The sequence below is a fragment of the Lepisma saccharinum genome, chromosome 21 (assembly GCF_977018435.1).
Source record: "Lepisma saccharinum chromosome 21, izLepSacc3.1, whole genome shotgun sequence".
NCBI classification, from domain to species: Eukaryota; Metazoa; Arthropoda; class Insecta; order Zygentoma; family Lepismatidae; genus Lepisma; species Lepisma saccharinum.
Window position 1 is genome coordinate 12,168,434 of NC_139249.1, and position 15,443 is coordinate 12,183,876.

The window sequence follows — 15,443 nt, forward strand, 5'->3', positions numbered from 1 at the left end:
CTGAACTTAGTAATGCAGAGATCGTTTTAGGCAATAAAAAGTTAACATTGAAAAAATGTGGAGAATTTATAAAATGGAGAATTGATAGATTTGTTTTATTTTACTTTGCTTTTGTGCTACTTTTGGCTAATTTGTGAACTTTTGTGCCACTTTTGGCTAATTTGTGAAGATGGGAACGAGTAAAATTGATAAATGGACATGCCCATGCTGCGATTTGAACCAGAGATCCCTGTCGTCTGAGCACAATGTACTAACCACTTGGCCACGGCATAAAACTGATATGCTGAAGAATGTATAGAGAATCCGTACAGTTGAAATACGGACATGACTAATAACAGAATATGCAGAGAACCAGTAAAACAGATAACAATTTCACATGCTTCCATGCAGGGGCCCTAGATGTGTTTCATAACATTTTGGACTAATTTTATGCTAATATGAAAATATTTTCCCTTTATGGCAACTTTTGAAATCCATTCAAAAAATTCTTGTCTTAATCTAGGAAATTTTTATATTTGAAAAAAGGTGGGAATTTTAAACGCAAAGCAATTGATGAAATTATTTCATGGTTGTATGTAGGGCTGAGCCGGTACTTATTTTCTCGCCGATAAATCAAATTTTTCATAATTTCCAGGATAATACAGACTCCACCAAAGTGTTGCGTGGCATTTTTGTGAAGCTTTAAGTATCGGCTGGTATCTAAATAAATTCCAGCCAAGAATTTCAGATACATCGGCTCGGCCTTGGTATGTTTTTTCAGTGTTTCTTCTTGAATGTAAGAGTACAATCATAATTTTCAATCCCTTGTTTCAGGTTCGGAATCTCCATAACTGCATCAAAGTGGCAGAAGACTTTGTGTCGCCAGAGAACGTCAGCCACTGCTTCCACCTGACGCAGGAGTTCAGGGACCTGTCCGACACCCACTCCAACCACGAGGACAAACTTCAAATAAAGAACATTATTTACCACGCTGTGAAAGACTCCTTATCCGTGCTCATGGGGCAAGATAATGACGAAGCAGGCAGTAGCTCAAGCAGCAGCAGCAGCAGCGGCGGCAGCAGCAGTAGCGGGAGTGGAAATGCAGCCAGCCCGAGTATAGGTGCGACAACGGAAATCAAAAAGGAGATGACATGAAGTTGTAGAAGCAGATAGATTTTGTTTAATTTCAGTTTTTCGTTTTAACTGCCCAGAACGGGGAAATGCAGGAGGAGGCGCAACTGAATGATTTCACAAGAGTTTGAGCCTCAGGGCCATTTGCACAAAAGTTGTGTGCATTGTGATAATATAAGTGTTAAAAATTGGGGCAGTATGACTAGGTTTTCCTATGCACTTGTCTGCTAGTACTGCCACGTACAGTAAGCTTGCAAAGTCGTTTTCGTTTGTTTTAAAGTGCAAGGAAATTAATATAGGCAACGTAGGTGGAAAAAAAGGAAAAGAAAGGGGTCCAGTTGCATTCTTGAGACTTGCAGCCACCACCAGAAATCAATACATGAAGTACAACCAAATAAAGACTTCCCTAGCGAGGGAAAATTCGTGGGTTTTTATAACTGACCCATGGGGCAAAAAAATATATTTCCAAGTGTTTTTTCATGTTCGTGTGAATGTTATCCGGGAATGCGAGATGCAGGATGCATGTGCACTTCACCTAAAAGTTGGGCGTGTTGCATAGGGGGCAGTAACATGACCTGTGGCAGACATTTTGTGGACCTTAACTGAAGCTTGAATTTTTTTCTTCCTGCACCGTGTGTAAGGGAGTGCATGGATGTGTGTGCAAAAACGAGGTTAATGATCTCAATATTTACTAACACTTGTCAGCTGCTGAAGAGCAGAGGTTCATTGTTGGGTTTTGATCCCATTTGTTGTGAAGGCAGCTTGCCTGATGGAGAGATTCTTTCTATGTTATGTAATAGCTGCATCTTTCAAAAGATTTAAAAAAGAAGATTATTGATGTATTGAGACTGTAATTAAAAATGGAAAAAAAGTAGTTTTCATTAATTCCTTTGGTAAGGAGCTTAAATCAGCAATCTGTAAGCCTGTTCTTGCACGTAAGTGGCATATTCTTTGTAAATCTTTATCTGTTCTCACTTCCTAAATAAAGAAAGGAACATTTTTTCTTTCATAGACAGTTAATTTGATGTGCCAACGTGGGTGTGGAGAAAACGACTTTTTTTTGTGTGTTGCAGAATATGTTTGTAATTTAGTACATTGAGTGATTTAACTTTTTATTTGTTTCGTTAAGCATTACAAGTGGAGAAGCTTTTCCGCTTAACCAAAGGCATATGGAACTGGTTGAATAAAAGAGAATTGAGTTCCTATGTAGTACATTGTTAGTATTACTACAACCTTGGTTCTGAATTTGGGTGGTGGCATTTTGTTTCCAGATTTTTCTTAATTTTTAACAAGAGAATACAACGACGAATCTTTAAATCTGTGCACCTGTGTAGGTACCACCATACTGAAGAGCAGAAGCGCATTTGTGGTGTCAATCAGTATTTTTTCCATTCAGTTTTGGAAGTGGCAATAGTTTTCACTACATGTACATTTTTTTTTTCATGGTCCTGTTATTTCCCCCCCAATTTGTGGAGAATTATTTCCATCTTGGGTGAGCTAGGACTTACAATGCCTGTATTATATACATCTATGAGACAGAAGAAACCCATGTACAGTAAAGAGATAATTTATTGTGCTTTTTTTCGGGGGCTAAATGACACCATTTCATGTTGTACAGTTTGTAGTGTTTCGTTGACCTGTAAAATGTGGAGGTAGTTCACATTGGCCATTAATGACCAGCAGCATACAAGTCTTTGTACAGTTGTCTTAATGTTACTGCAACCTCTTGCGGTCAGTGAAAAATCTTTTTTGTACTGTGTATATGTAAGGAAATAACCAAGTTTGAATAAGAAAATGTTTATATTATGGAACTAGGAAGTCTTTTCTTCTGAAATCCCATCAGAGGCAACTTTTATATAAAATCAGCTGTTTATAAATCAGAAAAATTATATTAGTATAATTTAAATATTTTCTCGAGTATTCTACTTAGGATAGGGATCTCGGTCCCCTTAGGCACATAATACACTGGTAAACGGATCTGTAGGTTTACCAAGCCTATATACTCCCATAAATAGCCTGCAATTTAGTGCAAAATTCTAGTCTTATTTGATAGAATGTACAGGGTGACCCAAAAGGTACTTAACTTAAATATCATATAACGATCCTTGTAATAAATTCACTTGGAGAAACAAAGTAAGTTTTATGTGATGCTGCAACTCAAAACAGTTTTCTTGTGTTAGGTAATGAATAACTTCCTTGTCTTTCCAGGTGGCAGGGGCAACATATTTTGAGAAATGTAGTCTGCCCAGGAAAAGGCACGGTGTGGTTTATTGAAACCCAGTCAGACACTCAAGTCCAGAGAAATTTCAGAACAAGATACGGGAAACGACCACCCTCTCGGCCATCCATAAGAAAATAGTACAGCAACTTCATGCAGATAGGCAGTGTGGATCTGAAGCACCATGTAGGCAGGCCAATAACAAGTGAAGAAGATACGGAAAGAATTCGACATTTTCTTATGGATGGCTGAGAGGGTGGAGGTTTCCCGTATCTTGTTCTGAAATTTCTCTGGACTTGATTTCAATAAACCACACACTGCAACTTTTCCTGTGCAGACTCCATTTCTCAAATTAAGTTGCTTCTGCCACCTGGAAAGTCAAGTTATTAATTACCTAACAGAACAAAGCTTTTTGAGTTGGTCCATCATATAAAACTTACTTTGTTTCTCTAAGTGAATTACAAGTCTCGTTATATGACATTGAAGTTGTAAAGTACCTTTTGGGACACCCTGTATAATTTGTGCCTAATTTTGTAAATACAGTGGAACCCCAGTTTTATGTTCTCTAATGTTACTTTCCCTGCATTATGCATTCAAGGCCATAGTAAAGCAGCAGGTTAGTTTTTTTTTTAATGATTTTTGTATTTTATTTGAAACAAAACAACAAAAAATATAACATGAAACTGAGGTTCGGCTAGATTATTTTCAAAGCAAAACATATTGAAGCTAACTGGTTATGTACCCTCAAAGTTCATTTAACATGTCTATTGTCCACAGATTCTGCAACAAAGCAAATTATGATCAATAATTAGGTGACAATAATTTTTCCAAGTTCACTTTATCCACAGAAAGGCTACTCTAGACTGGACCTACAATTTACAGTTGATTCGAACCACTATGTGCCTCCACCGGGCATCAAACCAAGAATTCCTTCATTGTAAGGTGCCACAGACACTAAATTGGTTTTAGAGAAAATTGCAAATACTATGAATATCTATTGATCCTTTCATCTTAATATTGCTTATAAAATATGTATCTACAATCTATTGCCACTATTGATTGAAGAAACAACAATGATGAACTGAAGCTGACTGTTCTATTTTTGTTATTACACATCACTGTTCTACCACACTGTTAATCGCAATGATTGAGACCAAAGATGCTAGATGAAAGTGGATGAAAAGAATATCACATCCATATTTTCTATACTGGTTTCTAACCCAAGATGTTTTATATTGGTTTGAACGTTATGCAAACCAATTTGCCAGGGGGGGGTCAGCTTTTTCGTATAGGTCTGTTCAACAACTAAGCAAAATAAAAGGAAGGGCTCAGATGCAAAACATGACATTTTGGTCATTTCCGAGTTCATTAAGACAAAAAGGTTATTAGAAGCTATACTGTAGATAAATTGTTTTCGTGTTGTATTTACAAATTTCAGTTTCACCGATTCCAGTGCAAATTGCATGACATGGCAATTTCACTCTAAAATTGAAGGATGGCACATTTTACTTTGTAACTCAAAAAAAAAGACCAAAATGTCACCATGTTTTACATCCGAGCCCTTCAAGTAATGAAAACCGAATTCCCTATCCACTTGTCACCCAGCAATTTAATGCTGATCAAATCCACACACAAACCTCTTTTGGTGTTTGTTTTACATTGGGGATTAAAGATAGCCCATTTCCTGGTTCAGCAAAACTGCCCTTGAGCACAGGGTTTCCAACCCACTTTCCTGAAGAGCCTACTAATACCTTTGCTGTTGCTTGTAGTTGCGGACATTTCTGGGTTGTAACAAACCCATTAACTTTCAATGGAATCGTTACAACCGAGACATATCCATGACTACACCATCATGCCTTGAAGGAACATTTATGGTGAGGTGATCAGCACCATGCTCTGGCTGCCTTTACCCTCCAAGGTTGCCCCCCCCCCCCAGGTATAAATTGATTTGAGGCTGGATGAGCCCCACATCCACTTTATGCAGGGACTAGAGAACATCCACCCCAGGAATTGAACCTGGGTCTCCAACATTGCAGTCAGTCACCCTACCAACCAGAACGCAGCAGCTCTATTTCCATATTGCAAAAAAATATTCTTCGGGAACTGTCAAAGTATCAACAATGGGTTTTTTGATTGCCAATAGTCCACTAATAATAGCATGAAAAAGTGGTGTCTATAAAAATGACTTGCCACAATACAAGAACAGCAAAAAAGGCCAAATTTTAGAGTATATGTATATATAGCAAACCACATTCTGCATCTAGGTTTTACGTAAGAAATGTATCCTTACACCAGGGTTGTTAAAGGTACAAGAATTCTACATAAATTCAAATCCAGTCTAGGAGAGAAAATCAGCAAATGTAAATTGGTTCTGGACCATATCTTTTTATCTTGAAAGTATATTTCAATTCATCCTGGAACTATTTTTCTGGATCAATTTGAATATGCTCCAAGTTTGGTATTGAAATGAAATAATAGGAAACTTTAGATGTATAAATTTAAATTGTGTGAGAAACGAGTTTCCGGTCCTTTTCCATAACCCATGGATTCCTGGACCTTGAACGATCCTGCCTTACACACAGAAGTAAATGTTTCAATATTTTGAACAATTATCTCTGGGTGCCTGCTACCTCTGCACTTCTCAATCAGTACCAAAAAAGATTTAGTTCTGAAATAATGATGTATGCAAAATACCAACAGACTCAAGATCTTCAACTGGCACTCTTTAGGGCAACAATTCTCAATGAAACTTACTGCACAAACTAAAATTACAAATTTCAGAACCTTTCGTAGCCCAGTGGTTGAGAAACACTGATCTGGTTCGCCTATCCAACTTTGTGCTCTCAACAGAGTTCAATGCAACAAATGATAAATGAGTTTAATCCAGCATCAATTATTTTCATTGGCCTGACCTACTCGCTGGGGGAATCAACCAAAAGACAAACACATTTTAATGCTGTGATTCTGCAAGACCATTCAGCTATGAATACGAAATTTGGCACCTTGAAACAACTACTACAAATGGAAACATACAATTCAGTTTATAGAAACATTAACCTAATGTGGTGTAAAGAATTTTAATCTGATTGAGTATCAACTATTGGCAATCAAACCGCCAATGTCTGAAAATTGCATTAAGCTACAAACGTAGTTGGGTCTGCCAAAATACGGTAATTCAAAATTAACTTTACACAGTTATTATGATGTAACTGTTTGCAATAGAAAATCAAACAAGGCCTCAATATAAAGGGGAAAAAAAACTGGAAGTTTTCTTCTCACTAAGTGAGAAGTGTGCCAGTGTTGCAAAATGGTGTACTCACAATGGTGCAAAGACAGTTCCACGTGCGTTTTGGTTGTAATGCACATGTTCACCCTTCCGAAAGATTTGCCAAAGTTACAACTGTGAATTGTTAGTGTCTTCGAAACCATGGACAATGACTTGCTGTCTCGTGCATAGCATGTACTTCATTATCCTTTGGAGGTTTACTGCATAATACATGGTTCCCATGTTGAATCTTTGCAATGTGAGTAAAACTTCCACAGTTGTTCATGTTGATGCCTTGTTTGATTTTCTATCATAAGTAGTAACATAATAACAACAAGAAACAGAGCCAGAAATGAACCAAGAATAAAGATGGACATGGAAGAGTTGAGGGTAGTGGAGACCTTCAAATATCTAGGAAGCATAATTGAGAGAAGTGGAAGAATAGATGAGGAGGTAAACAGAAGAGGATAAATGGGTGGTGGACTACCTCAAAGTGTTTGAAGATTAATATGGAACAGGGATGTACCTATAAAATGCAAGAAGGTAATATACAACACACACTATGTGCCAATAATTATGTATGGAGCACACTTGGATAATGAAAGAGACAAAAGAAAGATGCAGGCAGTGGAGATGAAATTCTTAAGGAGCATGTTGGGGAAGGTGGAAGACCAGGAAAAAATGGAGAGGCTTGACTTCTATGCCGACCCAGCCAGAGGCAGAAAACTGCAGAGGATCATGACTCATAAAAGCAGGAATATCCATTGTGCACAAAAAAAATATGCCAATATGAGATCTGACAATAAAGTTCAGGAACTTTTTAAAAGTGATACATACCTTACTGTTGAATATCACTGTGGTCACCTTCACCTTCAAAGTACTCCCTTTAGCATATGGTCTGCCCTTCCAAACAATTTTGGAAGTGAATGGCCTTCAGAGCTTCTCTCCTATTTTTTCTGATGTCATCGAAGTGCTTTCCTTTAAATTTTTCCTTTCCTTTATTGTCGAAAATAGAAAAAGTCATTGTAGGGCTAGATCAGGTGAATAAGGAAGGGTTGTCATGGCAAAGTTTGGTTGATAGTTTATGCATTACATAACTTTTAGAAAAAAATGGAGGAAATGCTGATTTCTATATAAGTTTAAAGTATAGTTTTTCTGTATTTCACAGAATAAAAAACTATTACAATGCGAGTGTTCTTATCAGAACAAGTCCAAAACTTTTTTCAATTTAATTTAAATTAATAAAAAGAGCAAAGCAATCAAACTGAACGTGTAAAAATTCAACTTGAAACATGCCCCGTGGAAATACTGTGTATTTACACTTGTGTTAGGCATAAGTTTCACACGCAACCACAAGTAACAACCCTCATGACTATTGTATGCTGTTTCGGTACAACGTCATTGTGTATCTTCTTGCTTCTTGAACACTGAGAAGTCAAAATTTGGCATTTCCAAAGGAGCAAGCGTGGGAAGCTCTCTTTCGGAAGTGTACACAACGTCGGGACTTAACTCGCTGCACGGGGAAAACACAAATGGCGACGAACCAGAGTCTGTTATCACTCGGAGACTGTGCCTTCCGCCAATATCTCCTTGCATATTTTTTTGATGTTCCAACTGAGCTTCAAGCTTCTGCACCGTAGCACGTAAGTTTTGATTTTCACGGGAATACATTTCGATCTGAGATGCCTGTTGCATGACTAGATTCTTCAACTGGGACGTAAGCATTTTCAATTCTTCTATTACCACCGAGTCATCTTTTGGTTTCTTCTTACCATCAATGCAGAGCTTCACATCTTTGTTTGATTCACCTTCTTCTTCCTGCTTCCCAAAAACTGCAAGCAACGAGTCTGCTTCTTCAATTGTCCTAAAATTACAAGTTACAATATTTATATTAGTTATAGAATCTCGATTGTTTGATAGATTTCGTTTATCTGACTTTGGTTTTCTGCAGCATTTAGCTAATCGTAAATATCTGAGTAAAGATAAAGTACAGTCACAAATAACACCCCTGCAAAGGCCAAAATTCGAAACTGGACCCCTGGCACTGTAGAGTGCTGTGCTAACCACTCTGCCGCACAGATCAACAGTTAAATAATAATTGTACTAACTTTCCCACTGTCACTTAAGTACGTGTGAGATTCAAATGACAACCTTAATTATTTATGATGAGGCAAATGAGGAAAAGCAGAAAAATTATACATACATCATTTTTTGACGTAGTTCCACTGATGTGCAATGTACGTATTCCAGCGCTTCGAAGTGCATGGATACCTTGCGAGAAGAATTCTTTTAGTTGTGACTTTAGCCACTTCTGCACTGCAGTTATCACCTCTTCGGAAATGCTTTTCTCACATCGCCTCTTTGAGCTGTCCGAACAAATGAAAGTCACTGGCGGCGAGGTCTGGTGAATAAGGTGTGTGTGAGACATTCAAATTTCATATCCTGGATTGTCGAAACTGTTAAACGTGCAGTATGCAGTCTGGCATTGTCATGCAGTAACAATACAACTGAAGTACAAAGTCGTTGCCGCTTACTCCTGATTGCAGGGCGAATGTGATTTTGGAGCAGATTCCATAAGAAGTACTGGCGAATGTTACTCCCTTTTCCATGTAACGTTAAAAAATTACCCCATTTGCATCCCAGAAGAGAGTAAGCATGACTTTTCCAGCTGACTGTTGGGTGCGAAATTTTTTTGGGTTTTGGCAATGAGCCATGGTGCCATTCCTTGCTCGATCTTTTTGTTTCAGGTTGGTGACAGTGCACCCAGGTTTCATCTCCTGTAACAATTCTTTCCAGAAATCCATCACCTTCGACCTGGAAACAATGTAAAAGTTCCTCACAAGCATCGATGCGACGGTCTCTCAATTCAGCAGTCAATTGACATAGCACCCATCTCGCAGACACTTCATTGAATCACAGCACATCATGGACAATATTGTGTGCTGAACCAACATTAATATCCAAAATGGCAGCTACTTCCTTCACAGTAATATGCCTGTTTTCCTTCACAAGCTATTCCACTGGCCAGGTGGAACAAAAGTTTAATCTTTCTACAACACTCGTACACTTGCTGCAGGGACACACACGAATCACCGTACTGCTCCTTCATCCTGTGATGAATTTCAAGTGGTTTCACACCTTCAGTACTCAAAAAAATGCATCACAGAGCGCTGCTCTAATGCGGTGCATGTCGACAATGGGGTGGCCATCTCTGCACTGATGCTGCTTCCTTCTTCAGTGTTGCAGGATCATGTTGCCACCTGTTGGATAACTCCTGCCAACTTACAAATCAATCGTACAACTTTTCGGATTTTTATTGCACCTTTAATGTTTTAATTTGAATCATCCTCATATGTTCATTAATTGTCACTAGTGTATTTATAAAATACGGCTTTTCCAAAAATTTTATCAAACACATTAAACTCACACAGTAGAAAATTTACAAATTTCCCTGTGATATTTCACAAAATGTCCTGAAATTTGCCAGAAATGGAAAAAAATCACTAAAAATACTAAATTTATATTAATTTGAGACTTAGAATACATGAAAATCAAGAGCACCACTGTCAGTGTTGTCAACAATAATTAAATTTCGCTACAGATGAAGACATTTGAATTTGTTAATCGCTGGGGCCTTCAAGTTGTAAAACTGTGTATTTTAGTATGTTTCATAAGCATGTTTCGTTATTATATCAGACGACCACATATTCTCTGAATTTGTTTTGAGGGTCTTTAAATATGGGTTCGAGTGCTTGATTCATTTCATGTCACTTTCTTGTTAAAATGCATGGGTCAGCACTGTCTGCTATTTGCAACCTTCTTAAGATACTAACTCAAAATTATTTTACATTGTGCTACTATGAATGCAGTCTGGAGAGCCAGATAATGCACAACGTGAGTGAATGAACTTTGCTTTACAAGATAAAATATTTTTATTTAGAAAAGAGTTGCATTATGCACTTCTTTAACACAACTTTATTTTTCAAATAGATGACAATATGCAAAAACCTTTTGTAATGTAAATACTGAACTTATGATATCTTTTATGGATCCCCATGCTCTAGTGTTTAGCATAACGTGCACCATGCACGTAAATTAGGGATAAAATTCCCTTCAATGGCTGATCTCTGTGCCCTAGAGGGGATAATAACACTAAGCATGACCACCTAAATCAACGTCGGGGTGGTGTCATGATTTGTTTAAACACGAAATGGAACTGTAAACTACGTGGTGATCTAAGTCGAGCCTGTGAAATAATTTGGGTGGAAGTTAATATTCTGAAAGGTAAAAAACTTCTTCTTGGTGCCTACTACAGCCCGCACAAAAACTCTCCCCTGCATATCCTTGAAGCTTGCAGGGATTCGGTGTTGGCAGCCATGAAGTGTGGAAATGTCCTATTGTGTGGCGACTTCAATCTTTCAATTGACTGGGACACTCCAACCACCGGAAGTGCAAATTGCTCAAATGACAAATGGTTTCTCGACACTTTCATACACGGCATTGGTTTGAAGCAACATAACATGCACAAAACACAAGGTGAAAGAAATTTGGACTATGTGCTGGCAACACTGTGCGAAATGGAGATAACTCCTCAAAGGAACTTACTACCCTCAGACCATGCCTCTCTAGATGTCGCTGTGCACCTCCCGTCCGCTGAGAAGGTCAAGAACCTCCAACCCCAGAATGGACCTGTGGTGAAAAGCCCCGTGGAATGAAATTCGCAGAGCACTAGATGCCTACCCCTGGTGTCTGCTGGAACAGGAAGAGGTCAACGATGCCGTGGAGATGTTTGTGGAAGTTCTGCATGCTGCAATAAATGACTTTGTTCCCACTAAGAAAGCACACTCTGCGAAATACCCAGTTTGGTTTGATAGTGAACTAATTCATATTTTGAAAAACAAGAAACAGGCTTGGAGCTTGTGGAAACAATGCCCTAATGAACACACTTATAAAACATTCTGTGATATTCGGAGGCACTCAAAAAATCTATTAAAAAATAAGTATATTGATTATGTAAATAACTTAACATCAGAGTGTTCCAAAGAAGTTCTTTTCGTTAGTTAATTCAAGAAAGCAGAACCCACGCGTGCCGATGGAAATTGTGCATAATTCTAGAGGAGATGAGAGAGCTCAACTTTTTAATGTGTTTTTTCATGAAAATTTCTCCTCAGAGACAATTTCTGAACCTCTTCCTAACGTCAAGTCTGTCAGTTCACACACTCTATTAGATTAAAACCTCCCCGGAAGAAGTAAAATCTCTCCTCTCCTCTTTGCCGTTGCGCCGGTCCTTAGCCCCTGATGGAATTCAGACAATTTTTCTTCATAAAACTGCCGACTCCTTGGCTCACCCTCTGTGCCTCTTACTTAATAACTGTTTTTCTTCAGGTGTGTTTCCCGGCTTGTTCAAACGTGCCAATATTGTACCTATCTACAAATCTGGAGACAAAAATTCCACAAATTCGTACAGACCGATCTCTCTTTTGTCACCTCTCTCCATTGTCTGTGAGAAAATAATGAAAGACAGGTTGCTAAAGTTTACATCTCCCCTTATAAATACTGCTCAGCATGGTTTCCTTCCAGGCAGCTCTTGCTTGACCAATCTATCGGTATTACTTTCACATGTTACTCAGTCTGTCTCAAATAATTCCCAGCTTGATGTTATATATTTGGACATTTCAAAAGCCTTTGATAAAATAAATCATGATCTCCTTCTTCATAAATTACAATCCAGATTTAACATCCATGGGAAATTTCTATCCTTACTACAAGACTATCTGAGTGCACGAGAGCAGCGTGTTATCCTTCCTGGCACCTGTTCCAGCTTTCTTCCTGTTTTGTCTGGAGTTCCCCAAGGGAGCGTCTTAGGCCCACTTTTGTTTCTTCTTTACATGGATGATCTCCCCGAGAGATTGTCCTCTCTCCCTATAAATATACTTCTGTTTGCCGATGACTGTAAACTCTTCACAGAAATCTCATCAGAACACGATGCTTTAATCTTACAGCAAGCTCTTACGGAACTACTTGTGTGGTGTCACCAGTGGAAACTTCAATTGAATCCTAAAAAATGCTCCTGCCTCACCATTTCCCTAAGAAGGAACAAACTCGATTCTGCTTACTATCTTGAAAACAATCCCATCAAAAAAGTTTCCTCTCAAAAAAATCTCGGAGTTATCATCGACAAAAAACTAAACTTTAATGAGCACATTACGAACACTACTAAAAGAGCAATGCGTCTTCTCGGTCTTCTGTACAGGTTCACTGAAATCCAAAATCAATCATCAATGTACAGGTTCACTGAAATCCAAAATCAATCATCAATCAGCATATTTTACAAATCCCTTATCTCATTCATTCTTGAATACTGCTCTCCTATCTGGACCATGGCTTCAAAAACAAATCTTTCCCGGATTGATTCCGTTCTCAACTTTTTCCTCGCCACAGAATACCTTCTCTGAGGCACCTTCAGAAAACAGATATTATGTCTGTCTTCAATATCCAACCACCACACACTCGTCGCGAATTAGCAGACATGAAATTCTTGCACAAAATCATGAATGGTAAAATTAAATCCGAATTTCTGCTCAACAAATTTCATGTACGTGTCCCCGCACGGCCAACCCGCAACGTCAAGCTATTTCAGAATCCCACCACAAGGCTCTCCCTCCTACAGCGGTCTCTTTTCTACAGGCTTCCTCACTCGTATAATAACCTGCCTCCAAATGTGGACATATTCTTGCCAGAACAAAGTTTTAGAAAATTGTTAATGATATATGTATAATTTTGATTTGTTTTCAGTGCCATCTTGTACTCTATTTTGTTGTTGTTGTTATTGTTATTTTCCTGCTGTTACTGTTTCAGTGTAAAATGGTCATTCAGTACTGTATCTGAAACTTTAGGTAAAATAAAAAATAAAAGCCATAAATACAGGGTATCTATAAAAGAACTCCTGGGTTTTAAACAATCATAGTGCGCAAACGGTATTAGATAACTCAGGTTAGTTAATTACTTTGAAATCAGTAGCTCATCAAGTTTTATTCATGCTGATACGGTCCAGGTATTATGATATGGCTACAAGGTATGGTCTTCACGGCCAGAAGAAGATAAATAATAAGCAGATGTATTCTGTGTAATTCTTACTATTTCATGTTTCAATGAATTTGAATGTTTCGGACATAATGTCCAGTTTATATTAAATATGTTAATTGTTCACCATCTGGTTTTTATCTTGTGCAACGTATATTAATCCACATTACCATGTCCTTCACTCCGAATGTACCACTTTGGCGCTGTGGACAGTGAACAGAGGATTGACAGTGAATAGAAGATTTGAAGGATTCTAATCATATTGGCACGGGATAGTGACAAGTACGATTTCATGTAGCAAATCAACAAGAAGGTGTTTTACTGGTAACATTCAGTTTGCTAATTTTGTTCACGCTTAAGCAAAAGCTAGTTTCAGTTACACATCGTAACTTTTATATTTTGCAGTTATTTCTAACAGTTAACGTAATTTGACGTTTCAACAACATGGCTCTAAACATAACATTCAACGAATTTGATGAAGAAAATGAAGATATCAAGAGTTATTTCATGCGGTTTGATCAACTCTGCCTTGCCCAGAATGTGGCAAATGAAAGAAAAGCAGCAGTTCTATTAGCAGTCATTGGTCCTAAGGCTTTCCAAGTACTTCGCAATATTACGGCTCCTGAAATGCCATGTAATATAACATATGCTGTCATTCACGACAAAATGGTTCAGCACTTCAGGCCCAAAACAAACAAGTTTACGGAAAGATTCAAGTTTCGAAAATGTATTCAGTCTCAAGGAGAATCAGTTACTCAATTCGTAGTGAGAATCAAACAACAAGCAGCCAAATGTGCGTATGAGCAGTATTTAGATGAGGCACTTGTTGAACAATTTCTTGTTGGTGTACAATCAGACAGTACTCGAAAAAGATTATTATCTGAAAGTGATCTTTCCTTTGCTAAATGTCAAGAGATTGCATTGTATTGTGAGTTATTAGAGCGAGAAGTTAAAATAGTCTCTAATAAGTACAATACAGATTCTGTGACTTTTGCCATCAACTCAAGAAATTTGATGCGGATGAATCCAGATCGTCAAACAGGCCCTTCAACGAGTTCACACTCGGGCAAAACGAGGCAGAAGAGCTACAATCAACCTCAGAACTCAACTGCTACCAAGCAAAATCCTCACTCCCAGTGCGGCAACTGCACAAAGAATCACCCACAAGGTCTATGTCCGGCAAGAAACGCAATCTGTAGCTACTGCAAACGACAAGGCCATTGGAATATACGATGCAGAAAGATAGAGCCGGGAATAGAACGTCCAGTTCAACCTCACGGAGCACTACATCCGATAAGTTGTCTACGTTCAGCTTCAACCATCTCAACACTGATGCCCTCAGTCATCATTCCACACTGATTACTTCTACTCAACACATTTTGGAGCAGCAATTCAGTTCGGATAGCTTCATAATAAATCTCGAAATCAATAAGTGTGTTGTTAAATGTGAAGTAGATACTGGGTCTGCTGTTACTCTTTTCAACGAGAAGTATTTTGATCAGTTGTTTCCACACTATGTTAAATGTAATTCTAGCCTACGATTACGAGGTGTAAACGAAGGATATGTACGTGTTACAGCACAAACATCCATCAAACTATACTTAGACAATAGGGATTATACTTTACCTGTCTTTCTCTGTCAGGAGAAACTTTTATATCCATTGATCGGTCGTACATGGTTGGGCATTATTCAACCATCTTGGAGGCGATTATTAGTTACTGCCAGTGTTCTCTCAACTAACACAGTACAAGGTACTATTACTAACG

At 38.2% G+C, this 15,443-nt stretch overlaps 2 protein-coding genes across 4 annotated transcripts in view; one reads left to right on the plus strand and one right to left on the minus strand.

Moving 5' to 3' along the window:
• Positions 1 to 2,319, plus strand: part of Kdm3 (Lysine demethylase 3) — a 444,114-nt gene extending 441,795 nt beyond the window's left edge. For all 3 annotated transcript variants that reach the window (XM_083142382.1, XM_083142384.1, XM_083142385.1), the window contains one exon: positions 814 to 2,319. In XM_083142382.1, coding sequence (XP_082998508.1) covers positions 814 to 1,134 — 321 coding nt within the window. In that variant the 3' untranslated portion in view covers positions 1,135 to 2,319. The remainder of the gene's footprint in view (positions 1 to 813) is intronic.
• Positions 2,320 to 7,731: 5,412 nt separating this feature from the next.
• LOC146004530 (nuclear receptor-binding factor 2) overlaps positions 7,732 to 15,443 on the minus strand; it is a 47,481-nt gene continuing 39,769 nt past the window's right edge. Inside the window, exon 4 of the mRNA XM_083143414.1 lies at positions 7,732 to 8,457. Coding sequence (XP_082999540.1) covers positions 7,992 to 8,457 — 466 coding nt within the window. The 3' untranslated portion in view covers positions 7,732 to 7,991. The remainder of the gene's footprint in view (positions 8,458 to 15,443) is intronic.